The sequence below is a fragment of the Ursus maritimus genome, unplaced genomic scaffold (assembly GCF_017311325.1).
Source record: "Ursus maritimus isolate PB19 unplaced genomic scaffold, ASM1731132v1 scaffold_5, whole genome shotgun sequence".
Lineage (NCBI taxonomy): Eukaryota > Metazoa > Chordata > Mammalia > Carnivora > Ursidae > Ursus > Ursus maritimus.
Genome location: NW_024426663.1, coordinates 33,435,266 through 33,460,544, shown reverse-complemented (window position 1 = coordinate 33,460,544; position 25,279 = coordinate 33,435,266). Strand labels below are relative to the sequence as shown.

At 35.0% G+C, this 25,279-nt stretch overlaps 1 protein-coding gene across 1 annotated transcript in view; it reads left to right on the top strand.

The window, feature by feature from the left end:
- The window catches only part of FCHO2 (FCH and mu domain containing endocytic adaptor 2), a 110,026-nt gene that overhangs the window by 67,374 nt on the left and 17,373 nt on the right, over positions 1 to 25,279 (top strand). The window contains 10 exon segments of the mRNA XM_040622193.1: positions 1,516 to 1,573; positions 1,849 to 2,024; positions 3,408 to 3,419; positions 3,893 to 3,917; positions 5,799 to 5,841; positions 8,220 to 8,314; positions 12,460 to 12,563; positions 16,808 to 16,937; positions 21,635 to 21,746; positions 24,887 to 25,042. Of these exon segments, the coding sequence (XP_040478127.1) occupies positions 1,516 to 1,573; positions 1,849 to 2,024; positions 3,408 to 3,419; positions 3,893 to 3,917; positions 5,799 to 5,841; positions 8,220 to 8,314; positions 12,460 to 12,563; positions 16,808 to 16,937; positions 21,635 to 21,746; positions 24,887 to 25,042 (911 nt within the window).

The window sequence follows — 25,279 nt, the reverse complement described above, 5'->3', positions numbered from 1 at the left end:
TTTTTTTTTTTTTAGCTTTTTGGACTTGTTTTATTCTTGTATTTTTTTGTAAGTTAGAAGTTATTTCTGGGATGCCTGAGTGGCTCAGTTGGTTAAGCATCTGCCTTCAGCCCAAGTCATGATCTCAGGGTCCTGGGATAGAGCCCCATATTGGGCTCCCCGCTCAGTGTGAGTGGAGGAGGTCTGCTTGTCCCTCTGCCCCTCCCTCCGCTCGTGCTGTCTGTCTCTCAACTAAATAAATGAAATCTTAAAAAAAGAAGTTATTTCCAAATAAAAACACTTGTATTCTCTCAACTTTTTATTACATTTGCTGTAAGAGTTGCATTCTCCTTACATGCGTGTGTTTATGTATGTATGTATAAGGTTTTTCTGATCCATTTCAGTATAAATTCTATACATTATGGCCCTTCATGCCTAACTGCTTAAATGTGTATTTCCTAAAAATAGGAATATTCTCTCAACGTAGCATACTTAAGAGAAGTGTCCCTCTATCCTTTATTCTACATCACCATCCCTTGGAGGGGACCACCTTCATTGTATTCTCATTTCTCCTTCAGTGGCTTTTGTCCCCGATAAAGATAAGCAGATATCTGCGTTTTTAAATTTTCTCATCTTTCTTACTTCTAGGCTTTTTTCAGTTAGCAGTATTTCCTAGAAGTATTTCATATGAGTTCATAGAGACTTTTCTCATTTTTTAAAAAGTAATTGAATAGTACTCTGTTTTCTGTGTGTACTATTGTTTATTCAACTATGCTTGGACGTTTAGGTGCTTTCCAGCAATTTTGAATTACAGATAATCTTTGATGAATAAACTTGTCGTGTATGTATTTTTAAATTGTTGGGGGTGTATCTTCAGGGTAAATTCTTAGAAGTTGAATTTCTGGGTGGAAGAGTAAATACATATCTGTTTTTGTTAGATAATGCTACATTTCTCTCTGTAGGGATTGTACTATTTTGTATTTATACCATCACAGTATAATTTTCCCACAGTTTTGCCAACAGTGTATTTTCGAGCTTCTGAATTTTTGCCTATCTCATGAGTAAGAGACGATAGTTTTATTTTCTTGGTCATCTTTCCTTTCTGTTTTTTGTTGTTGTTGTTCTGTATTTTTGATAAATATTTCCATTTATTTAACCTGTCAGTCCTCTGATTTCATCATCTCTCATTTCCAGACACATAAAGTCTTGTGCTTTTATTTCTTCACTTGGAACAAGTGGGTGAAATTTGGTTACAGAACTGCTGGTGTTCCTGCCCGAACACCTGTTCTCTTTCTTTTAGTGTTTCTCCCTTTTCATTTGGCAGTGCTTTTCTCTTTCAGACAAGTGATGTACAGAATGTGAGCTGAATCTAACTTAACCAAAAAGATAGAACTTCCCCAATGTTACTAATTTTATGAACCTGTTATTTGATACATGATGTAGCTGCTGTAAAAGGTAAAGCTGTTTTTCCAGTCTTTCGTATTTCTGCAGTTGAAGCCATCATTACAGTAAGTCTTTTTCTTCTTCTTCCCATAGAACATTCCTGATGTAGATGAAGAAGGCTATAGTATAAAACCAGAAGCAAATCAGAATGATATCCTTTCATCATCTGGATATTCCTATGGATTGTGTCTTTAAGTAGACAATTATAACACAATATTCTGTTTAATAGACTTCAGTTTTTAATTATAGTAAAATGTGACTCCATATTCTTCATTTGACATGTTTTTACTAATGAAAGTTAGTTCTGTTTCTGTTAAAGTCCATCTTATCTCTTAAAGGTTTATATTCCTTTTTATAAACATGTGAAAAACTGGTTATGTGTTAAGATCGTTTAAAAACTAAATTCTTTAACTGATATATATTCACATACCAAAGAGAACCATTTCTACTCATCTAGTGATTCCGATTCTGAAGACGAAGAACCAAAGAAGTATCGGATACAGATCAAACCCATGCATCCACATAACTCCCATCACACAATGGCTTCCTTGGATGAATTAAAAGTGTCTATAGGAAATATCACACTTTCCCCAGCAATATCCGTACGTAAGAAAATGAGCAAGTTTGTACTTTTTACATAGAAGCCTTTATTTTTTTAACTTCATCTACTTGCATCTGGTTAATTTAGCAACAGTTAAGCATATTGGATAAGGAAATATTTTACAATTTTTCTTCTGTTTTATTGAGGTATATAGTTTCTAATTTTTATATAGGCAAATAAACTTGAGTTTGGCTTAGTTTTGCTTCCCTTTGAAAGTGTTTTACAAGGAAACAAAAAATGTAGAAAACCTTTTCCTGCCATTTTATTTTATAAACACTTTGTTTCAGAAATTTGAACTGACAGTATTAATCTTCTCCTCATCAAATTTTAAAGATTTTCATCCATATTTTATGAACCTTACATGAATGGGAATTCTGTAAAAAGGGATTTAAAGATTAAATTATATGTCTGCATGCTTTTGTAATTGCAACATTTGTTTTTCCTTACATTTTATATTTAAAAAGGCAAATAAAGGAATTCTTAGTGATAGTGGTAAATTCCTCAATTCTAAGGTACCACACTTCACAGCTTTTGAGGGAGGGAAAAAAATAATCGCCAAAACTAATATTTCCATTGATGTCATACTCTAAATTCAGGAATGTTAAACTATGGGGAAAAAAAGCATGTCTTAGAATGACAATTTAGTCTGTCTGTTCATGCTCATCATAATTGCTACTAAACGTGTTCTCCTCGATAATGGAGAATAAAAGCTCTCCCCATTTCATATTGTTAATTATGTATTTTAAATGGTATGTATTTAGGAAAAAGTGTTTTTCTCTCAGTCATGCACTTTTAGGATTTAAATTTTTTCTACCAAAAAGCTCTGAAGTGAGGTTTTAGTCTACCATTGCTATTTTAACGTTAAGATTAATGCCCAGGTTAGTATATCTAATTATTATAGATGTAATTATATGAATTATATTATTAAAGAAGTTATGAAACCATTAAAAATTTTTATTGTGTAAGAGCACAACTAATTTAAAAAATATATGTAAAAAAAAAAAAAACCAAATCCTAGGGGAATATATACCAAAACATTAAGCACCTAGCTGTGGGTAGTGAAAACATAATGGTTTTAAATTTTGTCCTTTGTACTTTCCTCTCTCTTCTATTTTTTAAAAAATGGTGAACATACTAGTTTCATACTGAGAAAAGAATGAGAAAACTTTAATATTGGGTTTGAAAAGAGGATAGTTTGAGTAAATTTTTTGGCCAGTTTGCTTATCTAACTCATGTCCCCTACCTTAACAATGTTCTGCATGTGTTTTATGGTATATAGATTTTAGGTATGATTCAGTGAATAGACAAATTATGAGTGTAAGAAAATAAGGTATTTTAAATTCTAAAATGTACACTATGTCTTTCTTTTTCTATGTACAACTAGAGACACAGCCCAGTAAGTACAAGATTTTATAATTTTACCTACTGACTTAAAAAAACTCTTTTAATGTTTGAACATTGATTTTTAAAGTATTTGTTTTAAATTTTTTAAATTAGCAGATCATAGTATCTTGCTGTAGGTACTAGCATTTTGATATTTTGAAATATTTTATTGAGTGTTAAAGGTACGTGTATTATCTTTTACTATAGAACCCTGAAAGTTTTCTTTTAATGTAGTTTATAATTGAGTAGATACACTAAAAACAACTTAAAATTAGGTCCCCAGTAATATTTTACGAAGTAGGGGCGCCTGCCTGGCTCATTCAGTTTGAGCATGCAGCTCTTGATCTCATCATTGTGAGTTCAAACACGTGTTGGGCATGGAACCTACTTAAAAAATAAAAAATATATTTAAAAAAAATTTTTATGAAGTATTTCATTACCAAATTATTTGTTTCATGACACTTAGTGTTTGCATTTCTGTTTTAGGTGCAGATGAATCGGAATTCATCTAGTAAGTCTGACATTTAAATTGGTTATTTTATGTCTATTAAAATTTATCAGGCAGGGGATCCTGGGTGGCTCAGTTGGTTAAGCGTCTGTCTTTGGCTCAGGTCATGATCCCAGGGTCCTGTGATTGATTCCTGTGTCGGGCTCCCTGCGTAGCGGGGAGCTTGCTTCTCCCTCTCCCTCTGCTACTCCCCCTGTCTGTGCTTGCTCTCTCTCTCTCTCTCTGTCAAAGAATAAATAAAACCTTAAATTTATCAGGCAGTTTGCTAAGCTTATTGTAGTCTTTCATATGTAGTTAGAGAAATAAATGGTTTGTTCTTAGTCACTACTGTTAACAACAGACTAGAAGGATACAAACGTTAAACAGACAACTTAGGTATGTTATTTCTTTAAGCATTTAGACAAATACCTTCAAATTTAATACTTGGCCACAACATTTTCCAGAAATCAACAAAGCCAAAAAGTAACTTCTTTTTAAAACTGTCTAACTGGCATAACTGTGCCTCATGAGCCAGAAGGCATTATGAGATGAGTAAGTTTTAGCTTTACTTACTTTTAAGTCATATCACAATTGCAATTTGTATTATGTTTTTTAGTATAGTAACTTAATTATACTAAAAAATTGGGTTGTGTGTGCTGACATCTTCTGCAGCATCATGCATTAAAAATAACAAAGGTGGGGAAAAAATGGAGTTGAGGCCTCCTAACTCAAAAGTTATGCAATTTTGTAAACACAAGCCTTAATAAAAACCATAACATCAATACTATTAAAAATTCTAGTGCAGTTAGGGGCACCTGGGTGGCTCAGTCTGTTAAGCATCTGCCTTTGGCTCAGGTCATGATCCCAGGATTCTGGGATCAAGCCCCAGGTTGGGCTCCCTGCTCGGTGGGGAACCTGCTTCTCCCTCTTCCTCTGCCCATCCCCTCTCCCCCACCCATGCTCTCTCTCTCTCAAACTCTGTCTCTTTCAAATCGAATTTAAAAAAAAATTCTAGCACAATTGAAAAGACCTAAATGTATAATAAATACCAAACTAAAAGTAAGATTTTACTTTTAAAAAAGAAATAGTGAGTAGCTTCATAGAGGGATACCAGGAAAACGAGGCTAAAAGCAGGCTGCTTTTATGCAGTTACTTACACAAGGGCAAATTGGAGAAACATGGAGGAGAAGAGCACAGTAGGTACTTTGGGGCCAAACAGAACTCAGTGGGACAGTGTGGTATGAAGGGGCATCACGTGCAGTATGGTATTCCTCATAGTTTGCTGCACTTACGCATTTTGATGTATTTTCATTTATCAGCTATTGGTTGGTAATCTAAGACATTAAGGTACAGGGAAAGTTGCTTATGAACCGACATGACTTTTGCTCATTACTAATGAAATGACTCATTACCAATGCAAAAGGGAGCAAAACAGCCTGTCTTATAAAGACTTGCTGTAGGTTTCTATAAAAACTTGTTTTTTCAAGAGTACCTGTTTTTGGTATATAATAATCATCTTAGAACTCGAAAAATGCTTTCATGATTCATCAGTTATAATTCTTGAGTAATACGTATTTCAGCATATGTTCCAACTTTTATAGTTCTAGCCCATATTTCTCTGGTCTGAACAGTTTTATTTTCATGAATACGATAGTTTCGTTAAGTAATTTCCTACCAAAGATGTTAGAAGAAATGAGGACATAGAAATTCAGCTATTATTTTGATGGATGATATTCTTAGCATGTTAGAAAACTTAAGTCTTATTTTCCTTTTCTTCATAATTTAAAAAAGTCTTATCAATTTCACAGTTTTTAAATTGTTCATAGTGAGTTATGTATATAGTGTTTCTCTTAACATTTAAATATTCAGATTATTAATTTTTTCATATTTCTATTTTTTAATTAGGTGAAGAGCTAACAAAATCAAAGCCATGTGCTGCATCCAATGAGTAAGTTTCACAGTTAAGTTTTATTTTTAAGTAGACTATTTTTACAGCAGTATTAGGTTCATAGCAAAATTGAGAGGAAGCTACAGAGGTTTGCATATATATTTTCTGCCCCCATATATGCCAAGCCTCCTTCACTATCAGACTCCCCCGCTAGAGTAACACATTTTAGAATTGATGACTCTACACTGACATCATTGTCACTCAAAGTCTGTGGTTTACATTAGGATTCACTCTTATTCTTGTATATCCTATGAGTTTTGACAAATGGATAAGGACATGTGTTTCTACCATTACGGTGTCCTACGGAATAGTTCAACTGTACTAAAAATACTGTGTCCTCTATATGTTCATCCTTACTGTGTTTAGAATTAAATATCATTCTTTTGTCCTTTTTTTCTAGAGTTTTATTATCTTTGCAGTTTCAGTTCAAGTGTTGGTAATCATCCTCTTTTAAGCTGTAAAACACTGTGGAGTTTCTGGTTGTTTTAAATTCTCATTTGACACTATAATTTTTTAAAAAATCCTTATATACCTGTGTTTGGCCTTGGTGGCTTCACTGCTTCTAAATAAAGGCCTAGTGTCCCAAGTTCATACATGTCTGTATTTCAACTGTTCTCATGGAAATTCTCTGTCTTCCTTCAGTTTTGGCTGTGACTGTGTGAAATAGACTGTCCTTTTCATGAACTTCGAAACAAGGAAATGTCTCAAGTTAAAAAGGCTAAAAAACATGTTGCTAGCTCTTTTTAAAAAGAAAAAAATATTTTAAGCCAGTGTTTCATGGGTCGTTTTCCATTTCAGTATCTGTCAGTAAGAATACATTCTTTTCATTTGTTTTCTGCATAAATAAAAGTGTAGCCTTCATTAAATGGATAGCTTAAAATAATTTGATACTTTGAAAGCTAGGCACTAATTGAGCACAGTGGGTCGTATTCATTTATAATTTTTAAAGATAAGTTCAGTGTTCTAAAAACTTTGTGTTTAGTAATTTATGCAGTTGTGATTCTAGGTTTTATATGTAAGACGCGGCGCGTGCGTCCATGTAGGTGCCTGTTGAGATACTAGATATGTGCTTATAGATAATTGTACCATTTTCATTGTAATGAGCCTGTTTTCTAATATTTACAAACACTATTAAATAATGGCAGTTTGATACATTAAAATATTGTTTTAATAGTATTAATCTTTTTAACACCTTAAATATATAATTTTTTACTTGTCAGTCATAGCTCATTAAAGCTGGAAATAATTTAAGAAAAGAGGTGGTGGCAGAGTTCACCTACTTCAGGATTTTAGAGGTTAGACATCTTAAAAGGTGTATGACTAAAATGAAAAAGAGAAACATTCATATAGAAGTTTTTGGTAAGTGGGGCGCCTGGGTGGCACAGCGTTTAAGCGTCTGCCTTTGGCTCAGGGCGTGATCCCAGCGTTGTGGGATCGAGCCCCACATCAGGCTCCTCCGCTATGAGCCTGCTTCTTCCTCTCCCACTCCCCCTGCTTGTGTTGCCTCTCTCACTGGCTGTCTCTATCTCTGTCGAATAAATAAATAAAATCTTAAAAAAATAAGTTTTTGGTAAAGAGCTGGAAGTTGAATCCTGAGAGGAATTAGTCCAGTGGATTTCAAGGGGTCATTGGTGGGAAATCTTTGGTTATACAGCATGTTGACTTTTTTGAAAGTTGGTGCTCTTGGTGATTTTGTCCATAGTCTTGATTACTTCTCATAAAAAGACATGCATGATGCAGATGTTTCACTAGACTGCCTCAGTGGCCCAGGCTGTGGATTGTCGAGGGAGAAGTCCTGCCCTTGTGTGATCTATAGTAATCAGACCTTTGAAATTTATATCAAGCTGTTGGGCTTACTTCTGTACTTGACAATTTCAAAGATGAAGGAAAAGGGTAAAAGATTTTTTTAAAAGTACTTAAGTCCGACCTTATAAAATTTCTGCCTGATTTTCTGTGCGTGATTTGGTGCTGTGAATCAGCAGACCTGACACTACTGTAGAATTAAGTCCCTTTGTGTCCTTAGGCAGCTCATTTAGACTCCAGTGTACTTCTTTTCTTCATTTGTAAAGCTGAAATGATTTCTGTTCTTACAACCCCAGGGACTGTTAGAGTATAACAAGGTGTGATTGGTGCACATTAATCTTCTCTACTGTCTCCTATTTTACATAATATTACTGGAGGTTCTGCTTATAGTAAAATTTTTTTTTTTAATTTGAACCGGTATTTGTTAAGTTTCTTCACATATTCCATTGGCAGAATATCCAACTTTTAAATGCTATATATTTAGCTATTACAATTCTATGAGATAAAAATAAGTGGATTTTATACTAATAAAATACTCCTTTGGTAAAATTGTTATTTTTAAAATGTCATGGTAGGAAAGGAACCAGCGATTTACTTGCTTGGGATCCGCTGTTTGGACCATCTCTTGATTCATCTTCTTCAGCTTCACTAACTTCATCATCATCATCAGGTAATGTAGGTATATATATTTAAACTGAAGAATTCACTACTTTTTTCCTGATTTATTCATCTCTTGTGTTGTACTTAATGATCAAGAATATTCTTCTCATATTGCCAGATAAAGTAATTTTGTTAACTTAGCTGAAAGAGCCTATGGCTTAAACAAAAATTTATGAAACAAACACCACTTTTTTTCATTTATGTATTTCTGTGCATCATTCCCTTATCAGTGCTCAAATAATTTTCACTGTTCTTGGATAATTCCACTGTATGGATGTGCATTAATGTAATCAGTCTTTTCTTACCAGACATTTGAGTTGCATCCAGTTTTCTAGTATTATGAACATCCATGGATAGATTTTGTATGTTTTATAATATCCTTATAATAATTTATCAGTACAACGTTTGAGTCTCAGGTTATACCCATTGATATTTATTGCCAAACTGCTTTCCAGAAAGGCTTTAGCACTTCCCAAGCAACGTGTCAAAAAACTTGATGAATGCTTTTTAGTAGTTGTTTTGTCAAGACTATGTTCATTTTCTCTTTTCTTCAAAATATAAAATCCCACTAGCCAACAATCCAGGTAGGCATCAAAATGCTTGTTTAATAAAACCACTGCCTGTTCAAAGCAGGAAAATAAAATCCACTTTAAGTTGGTCTTCAGCATTCTCTGGGATTTCAGGAATGCTGTTCAGTATTTGGGATTAGGAGAGTGATGGAATGGTGGGGAGAGAACTTGAAATAATGGACTGAGTTCCTGCCATGTTGCTCTGCCAGGAGTTAACACACACTCTGTTTAAATTCACTTCATTAACTGCTCCATGAAGTCCATTTTATTGTCCCTGTTTTGTAGATAAAAAAAGGTGAAGTTCAGAGATGATCCGGAACTTCTTGAGATCATTTCATAGGAAATAATGAAGCATCGATTCAGACCTGGATCTTAATAGTCTTCGTTCTGTTCATTGCACTGTGACATATTAACTATAAGCCATTCCAAAACATTTTAATAAAACACTAGTATTTTAAAATTAGACTGTTTATAAACCAATTTTTAAAAGAAATTACAAATGGATTTTAGGCAACCTTAACTCCAATTTGGAATTTTGAATGAACAGTGATCTATATTTAATACTTAAACAGCAAGAAACAATGAAAGGTAGTTGAACATATTCTGAAAGTGGTATTATAGCCTTCCTCAATGGGCATGCTGTTAGTTTTATAAACCTAAACCTAATAGATTGTATAAGGAAAGAAAGTATACGGGGAAAATTGGAGTTGTCATTACAGTCTGTTTTTTGTTTTGTTTAGTGAAAATGTCAGAATGATGTTTTGTATTTAGGATGACGAGGGTTCTAAGTGTTTTTCAATTTAATATTTTTTATGAATTATTTTTTCAAAATATTGAATAAAAATTTTCACATTGGTATCACAGAGGCTTTAGTTTTGTAGAAATTTCTTCCTAACTCTACTCTTTTTCAGCACAGTCTCTTCCTTTTCAAAAGAGTTCTCGCTTTTCCTCTTGCTGTCTCAAGTGTGTTTCATCCCTGTCACTTTTAACTTCAGGTTAAAAATGATTCATTTTTTGTTCAGTGGCCATTTGATGTGTAGTAGCTAGGAAATAAAAGTAACAAAAGGTTAATAAATGGGATAGTAAATGGGATCCCAATTTCATTTTTGTATGCATTTTTAAACCTTTTTATACAGTCTGAAAAATAGTATCAAATTATTTTACCTTTCAAAGAATGTTAGTCATGTTGGAAAGGGATGATGGTAAAAATCTCAAAAGATTTGACAGGGTATTGAGGTGATAGTGCTGTGTTACTCAGCTAAGTGCCTGACTGGCTAGTGATAGAAATAAGGTAGACAACAGTGTTGGTTTTAATATAAAAAACTAGTCTAATATTTCTGAAAAGATAATTTTAAGGAATTTTTGCAGACCACAAGTGCTCAGTTAATTCATGAACAGAAGAGACGGTCGACAGTAAGATTTATCATAGGAGGGTTTTATGTATCAGTGTTTAGACTTTTACCAACTGTTAAGAGTTACCTTTTGCTCCTCTGAGAAAACAGGAATAATTATGGCTTTATGTATTTTGGACCTTCAGTTTTACTCTTAAGTTTTTTAAGTTTCTTAATGCCCATACTTATTTTCCTCGGTTAATAAGAAAGTTTGAACTCCTGTTTTTGTTTGAAAATGTATTACTACATTTTTCAAGTGATTAAAATATTAACCTGAAACAAGAAAACTATTTGGCTATGTAGATTCATACTTTTGTTCAAGACTTTTCCTGTTGCTTCTGGTTTTCAACTGCTTTCCCCTCCTTCAGCTAAAGGAACTTAAAGAGTACAACAGAAACTGTCTCCCACTGATTTTTCTGAATGTATAGTAATTGAGTCTTAGCTTGAAACTAGCATGTATTTGGAATTTGAAAAAGCAAATTGTGATAATTTGAAAGAGCTGAACCGTAACAGTTCTACCAGGCTAGGTTTGTTTGGAGTCAGTCTTAATGCCATTCGGACAGGCCATTTGTCAGTAATGAAGCTCAGGTCTACATGTCTCCACGATGTTAAGCTCTCACAAGCTTAAAATAACTTAAGTATCGGTCAGTGCTGTTTTCATTGATGATGAGCCTGTCTTTAAAGTCAGTATGTCATAGCACAGGGAACTGTTACGGTTCTCAGGTTGGTGCACGTTTCTTCCAGTGTACCGCTTAAAGTAGGAGCGCAGCCTGAAAGAAGTGGTGCTCACTGGAAGAAGGCAGCAGCCTTAGAATCTACACATGGTTTCTTAGCAGCTTTTTATTGTTTCCTTCAAGCAACTTGAACTGTGCTTGTATCTATGATCCCTTCATAGGATGTGCTTTCCTAAAAGATTCCATACCCCCTCACGCTTTGACTTGCATGCTTCTGTGACTACCTTTCTTTAGGTCTTTTCCTGTGGCCTCCACTCTCCTTCCTTTCACACCTATATTCCTTCATCCGTGACCATGTGTCCTCAGTTTGTTTCTCCATGGATATACTGAGGCCTTACATATATTTTTTACCTTTGCACGTCTGCAAACTTAAAGAATATAAAGATTTCTATTTCTTCCCATCTGTATTCTTCAGTCTGAATTACAGCCCCACCTTCTAGAATTAACCGAAGGGATTTGAAAATCCTTTAAAATAATTTAAAGATGATTTAAACAGGGATGCCTGAGTGGCTCAGTCAGTTAAGCATCTGCCTTCAGCTCAGGTCATGATCCCAGGATCCTGAGATTGATTCCCATGTCGGGCTCCTTGCTCAGCAAGGAGCCTGCTTCTCCCTCTGCCTGCCACTCGCCCTACTCGTGCTCTCTCTTCCTGACAAAATCTTTAAAAAAAAAAAAGATTTAAACATATTTGCTTCCATTCTTCACTTTTGTTTTAACACATTTGACTTTTGATGATGTACACTTGGATTTCATTAATTTCTACCATGATGGAATTATTTTTAATTAGGAATACTCAGGTTAGTGTCTGATTTATAAAGTGGCAAAACTTGCAGATGGTGTTGAAAAATAGTGAACGTTAAATTTCCGTAGGATTTAGGAGCAGTGAATGTTATATAGGATTTTTATAAGGTGTTTTCTTACCAAAAATTAATTATAGTGACTTGGGGGAATCTTTTTCATAAATAGGATATTTTTAATACTTTTAATTATCACCAGAAACTTTGCAGTGTGATTCAACTTTTAATTTGACTTAAGGTAAGTGTTCTGTTTAGAGTTCATGTTGCTACTTCGATGGTGTTGCTTCAAAGGCTTGGTCTGACATTACTGGCTGTAAGTAGATGTACTGGCAATAAACTAAAGACCTTAGCCTTCAACTGGTTTATTTTTACTAGCTAATTGATCAGATTTTATTTTTTATATGTATAAAGAATTGCAACAGGAATACAGTTGATGTGTGTCAGTTCTGAAAATTATTTTTTCCAGGCTATTGTTAGCTTCAAGAAAAGCTATTGGATAGTTTCCCAGTATTTCAACAAATATCTATAATTATATATATATATATTTAAAAACTCCTGAAAATGAGCTTTTGAGTCCTAAGAGTTCCTCTATAATAGAATGTCTTTATGTAAGGATTGCTACATACTAATGATTTTCTTCAAATTCTCTTTTTCCCCCTACCAGCCAGGCCCACAACTCCTCTTTCTGTAGGCACCATTGTCCCACCTCCAAGGCCTGCTTCCAGACCAAAGCTTACTTCAGGCAAACTCAGTGGGATTAATGAAATAGTATGTACTCAGGTGTTTTTTTTTTTTAATTATAACTGTTTGATTGTAAGATGCAAATGATATCTTTTCTATATGCCCCTTTACAGTTAAGCACTTGGAATTGTCTACTCAAGTCTTCAAAGTATAGAAAAGTTTTTCCAGCCAACATTTCCTTTACTCCTGCATATTATCTCTGTGATCATACCCATGGAAAAAGACATTGTTCAGGAGGAAGGGAGATTCCTGAGAAAGTTAGCACATTATAAAAATACCATTCATTACCCATTCTTCCACAATTAAGAAGCGATACTCATGTAAATCTGCTGTAAGTCAAATACTAAGAAAGACTTGGTAGCCTGTTCTTAGGGCTTAGAAGTATACTGCCAGGAGAATCCTAGAGGACATCTAGTCCAGCTTTGTTTTATATGTAAGGAAACTGGAGTTCAGGTCACTTAACTGAATTACCAAAGTTAAGTTGCTTCAAGAAAACTTGTGGCCTACAAAAGTTGTCAGATAATTAAAATCTACAAGTTATATTCAGAGGCTCTCCCAAACCAATCTTCTTGCCTCTCATCTCTTCTACTTTGCTTCATGTTTTACACTAATTGCCAGTATTACATTTCTAAAAGTCAGGCTTAACCTTTTTCCCCAGATAGACATCTCCGGTGGTTCCCCATAATCCATGCGGTTGAATGTTTTAGCTGAATGTACAAGGCTTTTTATCAAGTTGCCTCAACAACCTACCTTATTACCAGACTAACTGCCCAACTTTCTCCTCTTTGCAACCTGTGTTCCAGACCTTTGAAACCTTCCACTGTTCCCCAAACACATCATGCTCTCTTATGCATCCATGTCTTATTTTGCTTCCTTTACTGAAATGCCGCTCAGTTGTCTATGTAGGAAACTGGTCTCTTTTTTTTAAGATCCAGCTAAACATCATCTAGCTAAAGCCCTCTTTGATCATTATCCCTCCCCAAGTAAACGTAGTCATTCTCTTCCTTATACCCATATACTTCGTTCATATTTCTTTTAGTGCACAAATTACATTATATATACTTTCCTTGTGTGTTCCCTTCACAGGACTATACCTTAGCCAGTCTCATACTTTGCATAATGCCTGTCACATAGTGAGGAGACGTTTCATGAATAAATGAAAAGGCTGGAACACCAAGTGTTGAAATGGTGACATCTTTCTCCTCTTACCCTAACAGACTAAAGGAAGTGAACTCAAAGACTCTAGGTACAGGCTGCCAAGGAGATGATGATTATTTGACAAATATAAAAATGACTGCCTCTTAATAACATGGGATTTTTTTTCCTGATTAAAAGATCATGTAAAATTTGGGAAATAGAGAAAACAGAAAATTAAAATCCCTTCCCTATTTCATGACCCAAAGATACTCAGTTAACCTTTTTATATATATCCTTTCATTAATTTTTCAGTGCTTAAGTATTTATTCAGACGCAGTAAAACATAGTTGTTAAAAAAGTACCTTTTAGTCACTAATTACCTGAGCAACATTAGCCAACTTATGTATTTGGAGTCTCCGTTTCCTTATGGGTAAATGGGTATAAAGATAATAGGTGGTATGAGACCTAAATGAGTTACTGGGTGTAAAACACAACATTGTGGAGTGCAAGTAATTGCTCAGAAAAGTTCCTGTGAATGATAAATCAAAGGTCATACCTTAAATATTTTTTATTCTTCACTTGAAAATATTTTGGAGCTGTCTATTTCATCAATTATTCCATAGATTTTAAACTTCTTTCAAGTGGTAGAAACCTTTGTCAAATGATCTTAAGTTGGGAATCTATTAAATAAGTAAAAGTGGGACTTTTATACTTGAATCTTTCACCCTTTACTCCCGGCCCTAGCATTGTGAACCTTCGAGAAACCACCCTCTGAGGGCTTCAAGGAGCACCTTTTGAAATGGCTGCAGAGCATAAATAACACCACTTGTAACACCACTGTCAGCATTAAATTTTCAAAGGTTTTTAGAAATGTGATTATTTGACATTTAGTTTATTTCCAAGTTTTCACTATTCAACATTGTCTTAATGAATATCCTTTTGTTTACTACTTTGCAGACAGTATTTCCTTAGTAAAAAAATTTAAGGTAAAATTCATGAGCTAAAGCACATTTTTAAGACTCTTGATGGTTATTATTGCCGTATTGCCCACCAGAAACAATTCTCTCCAGCTCTACATCAGAGTGCTCTTGTCCTTGCATGCCTGTATGTGCGCTCTTCTGGGGAAACTGATGCTCACAGGGTCTGTAATCACACCCTTCCACACTCCTGTAGTGAGTGCCTCATTGTTCTAGAGCAGTTGTTTTCAAAGTTTGGTCCCCAGGCTAGCGGCAGCATTACCGTCACCTAGGATCTTGGTAGGTGATTTGTCTGGCTCTACCCCAGACAAATCAGAAATTCCGTGAAGTGGCCCTCCGAGTGATTCTGATGCATGTTTATGTTTAGAAATTGCTGTTTTTAACAAGTGCTGTTCAATAGAAACATCATGCAGCAACATATATTAAAGTTTTACTTGTTTAACGTGGCTACTAGAAAAACAGATTGACATTTTGTTTACTTATTTAAAAAAAATCATTTTATAATGTGATCAGTATAAAGGGAGTATCTTTTCTTTTTGTGTGTGCTAAGTCTTCAAAATCTATGTATTTTATACTTTAAGCTCATCTCAAATTTGGACTAGCCACATTTCAAGTGCTAGCGGCTCCTGCGCTGGACAGGGCTGTTCCAAAGTCAGAGAAAACCACTTGAAAAAATGGGCGTTTTTGTCTTTTCCTAAAAAATTTTACAGTTTAGAATGTGTACTTTATATCATAAAAATGTGGCGACATGATATTGGTCATGAGGCCATGTTGCTAGAAGGGGAAATTTCCCCCACAGTAGTTTTTCAAGACTTTTTTCTAAGCTTGCAGGTTTCACATAGCTGTTGCGTTTACCATGTGTTTGGCCTCACGCCCTGTGCTGCTTCCATCTGTGTACACAGGGAGCTGCGGTTTTATACCTTGCTATATTTTTTCAATCTATTAGTCATCATTATCAGTCATTAAAAAGCCATTATCTGGAACTAATAGTTTAAAAATAGTTAATTGCAGGAGTGGAGGGTTTACGTAGTATAAAACACTTTGGATGGTATCTAATTTTTATTTAAGTGTGTATCTGTAAGTGTATATTTATAGAATCAAGAGTTAACTAATTTGAGTGTATGAATGCTTATAAAGGGTTTTGTTTCTGCCATTTGTTTTTCATGCCCCTCAGATAAGTGAGGACAGGAACAATATCTTTTTTAGTCACTGCTTTGTATGTAGTATCTAACCCATGGCCTGACATACAGTAGGCTGTAAATAAGTAGTGTTTTCACTTAATACTTTTACAAGCAGGAAAAGGTTATTTTTAAATAAGGTAAATATGCCTTATTTTAAAAAATGAAATCCCTGAGGAAGTGTTCCTCATCTATTATTGGAACACTTAGGAATGTGGAAGGGAAAAATCCATTTCCCCAGGTAAAAGAAATGAACTGAAGTTCTATTTTTTGTATTTGTTTTTATGTTTAGAAAGGTGGGAAGACAGAAGTAAGATTTTCTCAAACCTCTTTTATGCGTTAAACTGTCTCAATGAAGAAGCATTGCAAGGATTTATAAAGAGAAAATGGACACATTTGTAAATATTGAAAATAAAGGGCAAGCAAGATTTAGGGTTTGCAGCAAATAAAGCAAAGGATTAGTGAAAGCTCAGGTAATACTAAGCCCTCCCGAAACTAAATCAGAGAAAGCTAACACAGACAACTCCTAAAAGGCAAAATGCCAGTCTTATTTTTATCAATTTAAAAATTATTTTTCCTTCTTCTCGGGCTCATCCATTCATTGCTGACAAGGGTGCAGAGAAATATTCTCTTATGTTTATAGGCAGTAAAGTGAATAATCCTTTTGGGAAGCAGTTTGGCAGTATGTATGAAAAGTCTTCATACTGTTTAACTTCTGAGAATCTGTCTGAAACATACTTTTTGAAATAGAGAAAGTGTCCCATGTATAAGGTTCTCTTGACAGCATTATTTTACAATAGCCTTCTCAGCTTTAATCTACTCTTGAAAATGATTTGACCTATGGCATTTCTATTTTTAGTTATAAGAAACAATAAATTTGGTTTAATATATTAAAATTAATCTTACCTGATACCTAAAAATCTTTTCTTATAAGGAAGAATTGTTCTAGCATTTTGGTAAATAACTTTTTGTTTTTAAGCCCAGGCCATTCAGCCCACCTGTAACTTCCAATACCAGCCCACCTCCTGCAGCTCCTTTAGCCCGGGCAGAAAGTTCTTCCTCTATCTCATCTTCAGCCTCATTAAGTGCTGCCAATACTCCAACAGTAGGTAAGTGATTATCATAGCTTCCATGTGACAGTGAGCATCCCAAGTATGATCGGGCTGAATTTTGTTTTTTAATGAGATCATGAAGAATTTAACATTAGAAATTTTGGTTTTTTGGAAACACACCTGGTATTATCAAATTAGCCACGTTTTTCTTTTCTGTTACACAGTTTCTATTTGAATAGGAGACTTTTTTTTTTTTTAACAGTGTGAGGAGTACATCTTATTTATAAACTGGCCAGTTTAATGTGCGAAGGTGAAATATAATGCAGTCCTTTCTAATGTGAAGTAATACTTGCATTCCTTGGATTTTTTATTTTAATAATGATTCAACTTAAGAAAGGAATTTTGTGCTTGCAATTAAGTATTTCTCCAAGAATTTAAGTCATAAAGATGTAAAAGTAGTAGATGTTAGGGTACAAGAGTATAGACCTAAATCCCACCAAATATATCCAGTATTTTATTACATCTAGATTTTGCTCAAGACATTTTTCTGTCTTCACTTTAAGGTTTTCTACAAATTTTTTTTTTTAATAATAATTTGTTAGTCACCATACAGTACATCCCTGGTTTTGGATGTAAAGTTCCATGATTCATTACTTGCGTATAACACCCAGTGCCCCATGCAATCCGTGCCCTCCTTACTACATTTCTCACCCACTGTTAGTGTAACAACGCACAAAGCCACTTCAAGCTGCTGTGTTGTGGGAGTGACAAATTCTCATCAAAATTAGAACTGTCTGTGCTGCTAAGTAGTAGTGAGTTTATCTTTGATAATGCCAGTCACTGATGCCCACTAACTCGGCATAATCCAGTAGTGCTCAGAGTGTGATCCTGGTACCTGCACCATCTGTCTGCATTACCTGGGAACTTACTAGAAATAGAGACTGTTTAAAAATCCCAAACTTGGTGTGGGGCTAGCAGTTTTTGAACAGGCCTTCCAGGTGATTGTGATGCCTGCTCAGTTTGAGAATAATAGCCCTATGTAAGCAGATTTAATTATATCCAATTTGATTAGTCAAAACTCAGAAAGGAGAAATGCATTTTCTAAGTGTGGCCATTGTAAAAATAACATTATATAAGCTAACATGAGATTAAAATTTATTTGATTTTTACATGTCCAAACATGTTACCGTCTTATATACCTTCACAAGCATATCATTTTTCCTCTCTTTCGACTTCAGGTATAATACATCTAGTAAGTTTTTCTATTTGCTGTATTTAGCACTTTAATCTTCTATTTTCTTTGTGTGATTTTTTTATTTTTGGTTTTTGCACACTGTTTTAAAGGACCCACCTGTTTTTTTATGACTAAAAGTTAGGTGGTCTGGGTAACCAAAATTTGCTTTAGTTCTCCACTTTCTCTAGGTTATTTAGAAGGATTTCAGTTTGTGATGGAAACTGTTTTTGATAGAGTAGGCACATATTTTAGTTTGGGCCAGTGCCGGCAATAGGAGAACCACAGGTAGGGGATAGTGATGATACAGGCAGGTGGGATATAATGTGGATTTTGTACAACAAAGGGACTTTAAATCTACCACAGAAGTTGACTTTTTTATTTTAATGCTTATTCAGCTCTGTTTTTTATTCTTCTTGAAAATATTTTCTTTTCCTGCAATATTTTGTTTTATTTAAATATGATAGAAGATGATAATTTGATTGGAACACTCTCTGAAATTGAAAAGCACTGTGAGACTTCACAAGGTATTGTATGAGAAGCAACGTATGTGTTGACTAATGATCCTAAAGTGTATCTAAAATACTTCGTTACCTCATTTTTCCTTTTTCAGCAGTGTATCCTGTCTCCGAAGTCAAGAATAACTCTAAGGTTTAACTTTCTCGATTTTGTACTAATTATGTCCAGTTGCTGTACAGGATCTATAGATATCAACTCCCCAATTACAAAAACCTACAGTATTTTTGCATTGCCTTCCATCTCCTTGCTTTTCTTTCCTCCTCAACACTAAGGAATGTCCATAAGTCTTACTGCTAAGGTTGTCAGAACCAGAGAAAAAGTGATTAGAAAAGAAGCAGAAAGACTGTCAGTTAAAAAAATGGTAATAGCTCAACTCCCACAACAAAGGCTGTCCTAGGAAAGCCATCCATATTGTGAGGTGAAGTTAGAGGTATAAAGGTGGCAAATAAATGGGAGTGTTTTTTAATCTTGAGCCGAAAGGAATTCCACAAAATTATCCATTGATTGTTACAGGAAGATACTTCTTGCTTCAGTTTTATAAGCTCTTGGAATTTTCAAAACATACGGTTGTTTACAATGACACCAAAATTAGAACACATGATATCCTTCTAAAGAAGACAGGGAATTTTTTATTTCTAAGAAAGGATTTATTCTGAATAGTACCTTATAAATTTAGACTTCTATACTGTTTTAAGGGCTTGATTACATATTTCCTATGTCAGACATTTTTTTGAACTATGCATATGCATAGAAAATACTAAAGGGGATATGCCAAGATGTTAAGTGGATTTTGAATTTTTTCCCCTACTGTTCAGTGCTTTTTTTACTTGCCACGATTTCAGTAATGGGCTTAACAATTTACAGAGACTGTTTCAAGAATTCTCCTTTTATATGCCCAAATTGGATAATTGAAAATAATAACATGTAAGTTTCTTTTGATTTTTTTTATGTCAAAGTAGGAGCAGACATTAATGTTACCCATGACTATGTAAATATCCATATGTTGTAGGTGGTTTAAGGGAAAAGATTAAATTCATATTGAGAATATAGTTTTGTTTAGTAAAAAAAAAAAAAAAAAAAAAGAATAGCTTTCATCTTCTTCCAAAAAATACACTTTTTTGAATTTCTGGTGACTCTAGAATAATGTATTTTTTTTTAAGTTCACTGAACTAATTCACACATACAGTAAAATTTTTCCAGTGCACAAGCATGTGTTTCATAGTTGTATTCAGTTAATCTGTATTTAGTCTGCTTTGTTCACCTAACATTTTCTTATGCACATACCTGAAACTTCTGCCTTTGATCAGCCCCCTTATCTTTCAATTAATCATCTCTCACCTGATCCAAAATTGAATCCCTGACAACAGACATTTTTCTCTTCATTCCAGGATCCACCCTGTGTTAGAGTGATCCTACTAAATGAAAAATGTAGCCATGTTTCTCTTAAACATTTTTAGTGGCTTTTAGTGCCATAAGGAGAAAATTAAAGGTCCTCCATGCTGTGATCTGGGCCTTACACGTTTCTCTAGACACATCTTCATCTCCTCTCATCTTTCTAGCCATCCCTCATTCACTAAGTATGCTCCTGCTTTGTAAAACTACTTTTGGTTCCAAAAGGTAGCATTTTTTTTCATGCCGCCTTAGCTGAGTGCTGGACACATGTTAGAGTTAGTAAATAGTAGCTGTTGTGATTTTTTTGAGATTTTTATTTTACTGAGTTTTTAATTTTCATATGAAATTTTAAGTTTTGTTTTTTTAACAGTCGGGGTGGGGGCAGTTATTTTTCCCATTGGCCTAGAAGCAGTTCTTATATTGCTTTATTTTTCATCCCTGAGCTTTTTCTTTTTTTTTAACTATGAAGAACCTTCTAAGTCAAAATTCCTATTCCTTCAAATTATCAAATACCACAAAATCTTCCTGGCTGTTAAAGCTAACAAAAGATCTTTCTCCCTGTAGAATCTCAGGGTCACTTGTGAGGCAGAGAGCTAGTACTGATTTTTGTCAGAATTAGTATTTTAGGTATTTCAGAAGTAACTCTGCCTTTCATTGTAGGTACTGTTACCTGAAATAAAAATACCTGGTGGCTGTGAACAGTGTGTGACACTTAGAGACCGAAAGCATATATTCAAATTTCAGAGACACATGTTGACCTAGATTATTCATTCTTAGTACAAGAACTGGATAAACTATATTATTGGCTTATTTTTTATAAAATTTCATCATTTATTATATATTAAATAAAATGCTCCACTTTCCAATTAGTAGCAATAGTGGTAAGGTGTAAATGGGCAGAGTACATTTGCCAAGAAAGGCAGTCAGCTATTTTGAGGAATTTTCCTATTATGAAATAAACCAGAAACTTTGCTTAGGTTAAAGAAAAAAACAAACCTGAACTCATGCATAGGTTAAATTTGTTTGCATTTTATTATTCTTTTAAAAAACTGATACTTATATGATTTGACTCTAAAGGTATATTATCTAAGTAAACTTTATGTCAGGAATGTTATAAAAAACATTAGTCCCATTTAATAGGTAAGGAAATAAGATGTAAGAATTAGACAAAGAAGAAATGAAAGAATTATGAGTAGTGTATCATTTGGAAATAACTGATGGAAATAGCTGAAATTTAAAAAATCCAGTTTAATGCCCTGACATATGTGATTGGGAGAACCCAAAACAATTTAGTATCTGAAGGGTTGTGAAGAAATGTTTTAGTTCTTCCGGGGAAAGGTTTTTTCCTTCTGATATTCCTTAACCTAAGTGTTCAGTGTCATTTTATTTAAAAGAAGTCAGTGTGACATGTTTTCCTGATTTTTTTTCGTCCTCTGTATTATGTTCCAGTGTGTTTTATGCTCTATTTCTTAACCTTCAGATTTATATATAGGCCATCAATGGAACCAGTAATAGATTCATTTGTGACAAGCTAACATTGTGATTTTACCTGTCTTGCTATTTTATAAATGTCTTTCTGTAGGATTTAACAAATGAATTGTATGTATTCTAGGTGTGTCACGAGGTCCCAGCCCTGTTAGCCTTGGAAATCAAGACACCTTACCTGTGGCAGTTGCCCTCACAGAATCTGTTAATGCCTATTTTAAAGGAGCAGATCCCACCAAGTTAGTTTTAAAAAGATGTGTGTGTGTGTCCGTGTGTGTGTCTGTGTGCGCGCGCGCACATGTGTTTGGTGGGCATAAGGCCTAGTGGTTAATTTTCAGAGTTAATTTTGATTCTATAATAGAATTTTCTGTTATTTATTAACCTGCCTTTTTTTGCTATCAAATATAGTCATCTAGCAATTGTCTTTCTTAAAAAAAAAACAAACAAAAACAAAACCATCACTATAATCAGCAGTAGTAATGGCTTCCCCCCTCCCCCAGTTTACTTATATTCTTGTCCAGGGTTTATGACCATTATGACCCATCCGTTGTTTGACATATCTCTAGAGCAGGATGATGGCAGCTAACTAGAAGGGTATAGAACTCTGAATCTTGATGTAATGTGTATCTTTGGTAAAGTTTTGCCAGAGACACCTAGAATATAGGTCTCCTTTATGAGACTCTTGTCAAGGAATCAGTTTAGCCCCCTTCTTTTAAGAAAATGTTCTGGTGAATGACCACTCCTACTTTTCATGTATAACCATACTCATTCAACATACATTCATTCATCAAATATTTGAGTGCTTACCACGTGTAAGACACTATTATAAGCTTGTATTATCATGCAAGAAGCAGCTTACTAGTTTTCTCTTACGGTAATGCAAAACTTTTAGAGAAGAACTTTGTTTTCTTTATTAAAGTATCCTCCACACTTGAGTATTTGATGGACAATTGTATGTTGAACAACATGAAAGGCAGTGGTATTGGTATATGCCGTGAAGAAAAACTAGGGTAAGAGGAGACAGAATTACAATAGAGGGCTACATTTTTTTTTTTTAAGATAAAATGATCAGAGAAAACCTTTTTGATGTTAAATTTAAGGAGATGTTTCAAAGACATTGTGGAGCAAACCATGCAGATGCCTGAGGGAAGAGCATTCCAGTTGAGTGTAAAAAGCTGAGGTAGAGGCATGCTTGGCATATTCGATGAAAAGCAAAGAGAACTATGTCACTACGTTGGAGTTAGCAAGGAAGGGAGTAGTCAAAGTCCTTAGAGGGACCAGATCAGGTTGGGAATCGTAGACCATGGTAAGGAATTTGGAGTTATTTTGAGCAAGGTGGGAAGCCAGTGAAGGCTTTTGAGCAGAGAAATGATGAGATTACTTAGGTTTTTGAAGGAGCACTCTGGCTGGCATATGGAGAACAAACTAGAAGGAGCCAGAGTACAAGCAGAGAGAGAAGGTTAAGCGCAGCAGTCCAGGTGAGATATGATGGCCGCTTATATAAGGTTATTAGCTGAGGAAATGGTGAGTAATAATGAGATACTGAATTCCTTTTGAAAACAAGGTTTGTCAAGATCTGCTAAGGGAGGAGATTGGAAGTACTTATTAAGACAACTACATACATGATTTTGGAGTTCAGGGAATAGTGTTAGACTAGAGAGAGAAAACATTTAGTAGTGATTAATTTGTATACAATCCTGAAAGCCACAGGCCTCAGGGAATAGAGAAGAGATCTGATGAGAACTCTCTGGCTTCCTTCAGTGTTTTGAAAACAGGAAGATGACAGTGATTTGGTAAAGGAGAACCAGTAGAGCGGTGTCCCAGAAATGAGGTGAATAAAACCCTTTTATGAAGGACGGTGTGAAGCTATAACTGATGCTGATGCTACGTCAGGAAAAATGGACCTTTGACATTATGGAGATCATTGGGGACGTTCACAAGAGTGATTTTAGTTGAGTGTTGGAGATGAAAGCATGCTTGGAGGGAGTTCAAGAGCAGGAGGTGATGCAAATATGACTATATTTGGAAAGAACTAGTATAGAAAACTTTCAAGATGTTTTGCTCCAAGTGAAAGGAGAGAGGTGGAGTGGTAGCAGCAGAGAAGTGATAGAATCAAAGAAAGTTTGTATTAATTTTAGTTTGTTTTTTAAAGATATACATTTTAGTATGTCTGTACACTAATGGGAAAGATCCATTATTTTGGGGAAGAAATTGAACTTGCAGGAAAGGGTACAATTCCATGAGTAGTGAAGTCCTTGGATATGTAGGAGATGAGCTTCAGTGCGGAAGCAGTGAGATCGGCCTTAGGTGCATAGACTGATCATCTGTTGAAACAGGAGGGAAGGTATGGCTACAGCGTCAAGTAGGAGTTCAGTTGTGAGACTATGAGGAAGTTCTTTCCTGATTTTATCTACTCAGTAAAATTTAAAGTAAGGTCAATGGCTGTGAGTAGGGGGAAGGAATACTGCAGGTTGGAGGAGAAGGAAGGTGTGAGAAGAGGTAGCACTGCATTATGATGGACCAGGAAATCCCAAGAGACCAGGAAATGAGGATCTGAAGGGATGAGTGAAAAGGTAGTAGGAACAGTGGATTGCAGAGGTTGGAGACTTGTTGGAGATATGGTACTAGACGGAAGAGAGGAAGCGGCCATTAGAGTAGTGGGGAGGCTGAAATTGAGATGTTGGAGGGGCTGCGGTGTGTCTGAGGTAGGCTGGAAGACAGGATCATTGGAGGTAAGGGGCTGAGAACTGAGTGACCAGATTATTAGGAGGATTATCTTATCTATGTGGATATTGAAATCACTAAAAATGAAGATAGGAGTAGTGGTACAGAGGCAGAATGACAATGGGCCAAGAGGTAAAATTTTCAGAAAAATGAAAGGGAGTATTGAAGGTAACTTGAATGGAATACCAAGTAGTATAGTTTGATGGTTTGGGATACAAAAGAGGCTGGAGGTTTTTAGGAAGGAAGTAGGAATTGAGAGTTGGAAGGGGCAGTGAGAAGCAGGGAAGACATCTCCCACTGCCACTGTCAGGCCCAGGACTCTGAGGGGTTTACAGGGAAAAATAGCTCCAAGTGGGGATAGTTTTACCAGGGAAGCATTGTCCTTATAGGACAGCCAGGGGATGGTTTCCACAAACAAGGGAAGGAATATGATCTTTATGTTTGCATTTGTGTTTGGAGTTTAAGTCTAAGCAAAGTGGATGATACATGCATATGCCATTTCACACACAATCATATTTTAAATAATTAAATTGAAACAATAATTCATCCATAATTATGAAAGATTTTATGTGTCCTTTTAAAAGCAAGTATGTTTTAAATGGATATTAAACGACTCATATACACCACTTAAAATTTTCCAACTCCCTAATTTCAGGTGTATTGTGAAGATCACTGGTGACATGACAATATCATTCCCGAGTGGAATTATTAAAGTCTTCACTAGCAATCCGTCTCCAGCTGTGCTATGCTTCAGGGTGAAAAATATCAGCAGACTAGAGCAGATTCTTCCAAATGCACAACTTGTGTTCAGGTTTGTGTACTTTTGTTTTGAAAGTGACATTTCTGTAAAACTTTTCCTTCTTTATTGAAGCAATAATCATTGAGTTGGGTGACAATACCAAAACTACTTACTATTATTAAACAGCCTTCTGCTGCTGCCTGTGTGTATTTTGGGTGATGGTGGTGGTAGTTGTTAAATCTTTCTCTCCTGTGCATTATTTCATTGTTCAAGCAAGTTTCTGCTATGTTCTCTTCTTCATCCCCCTAA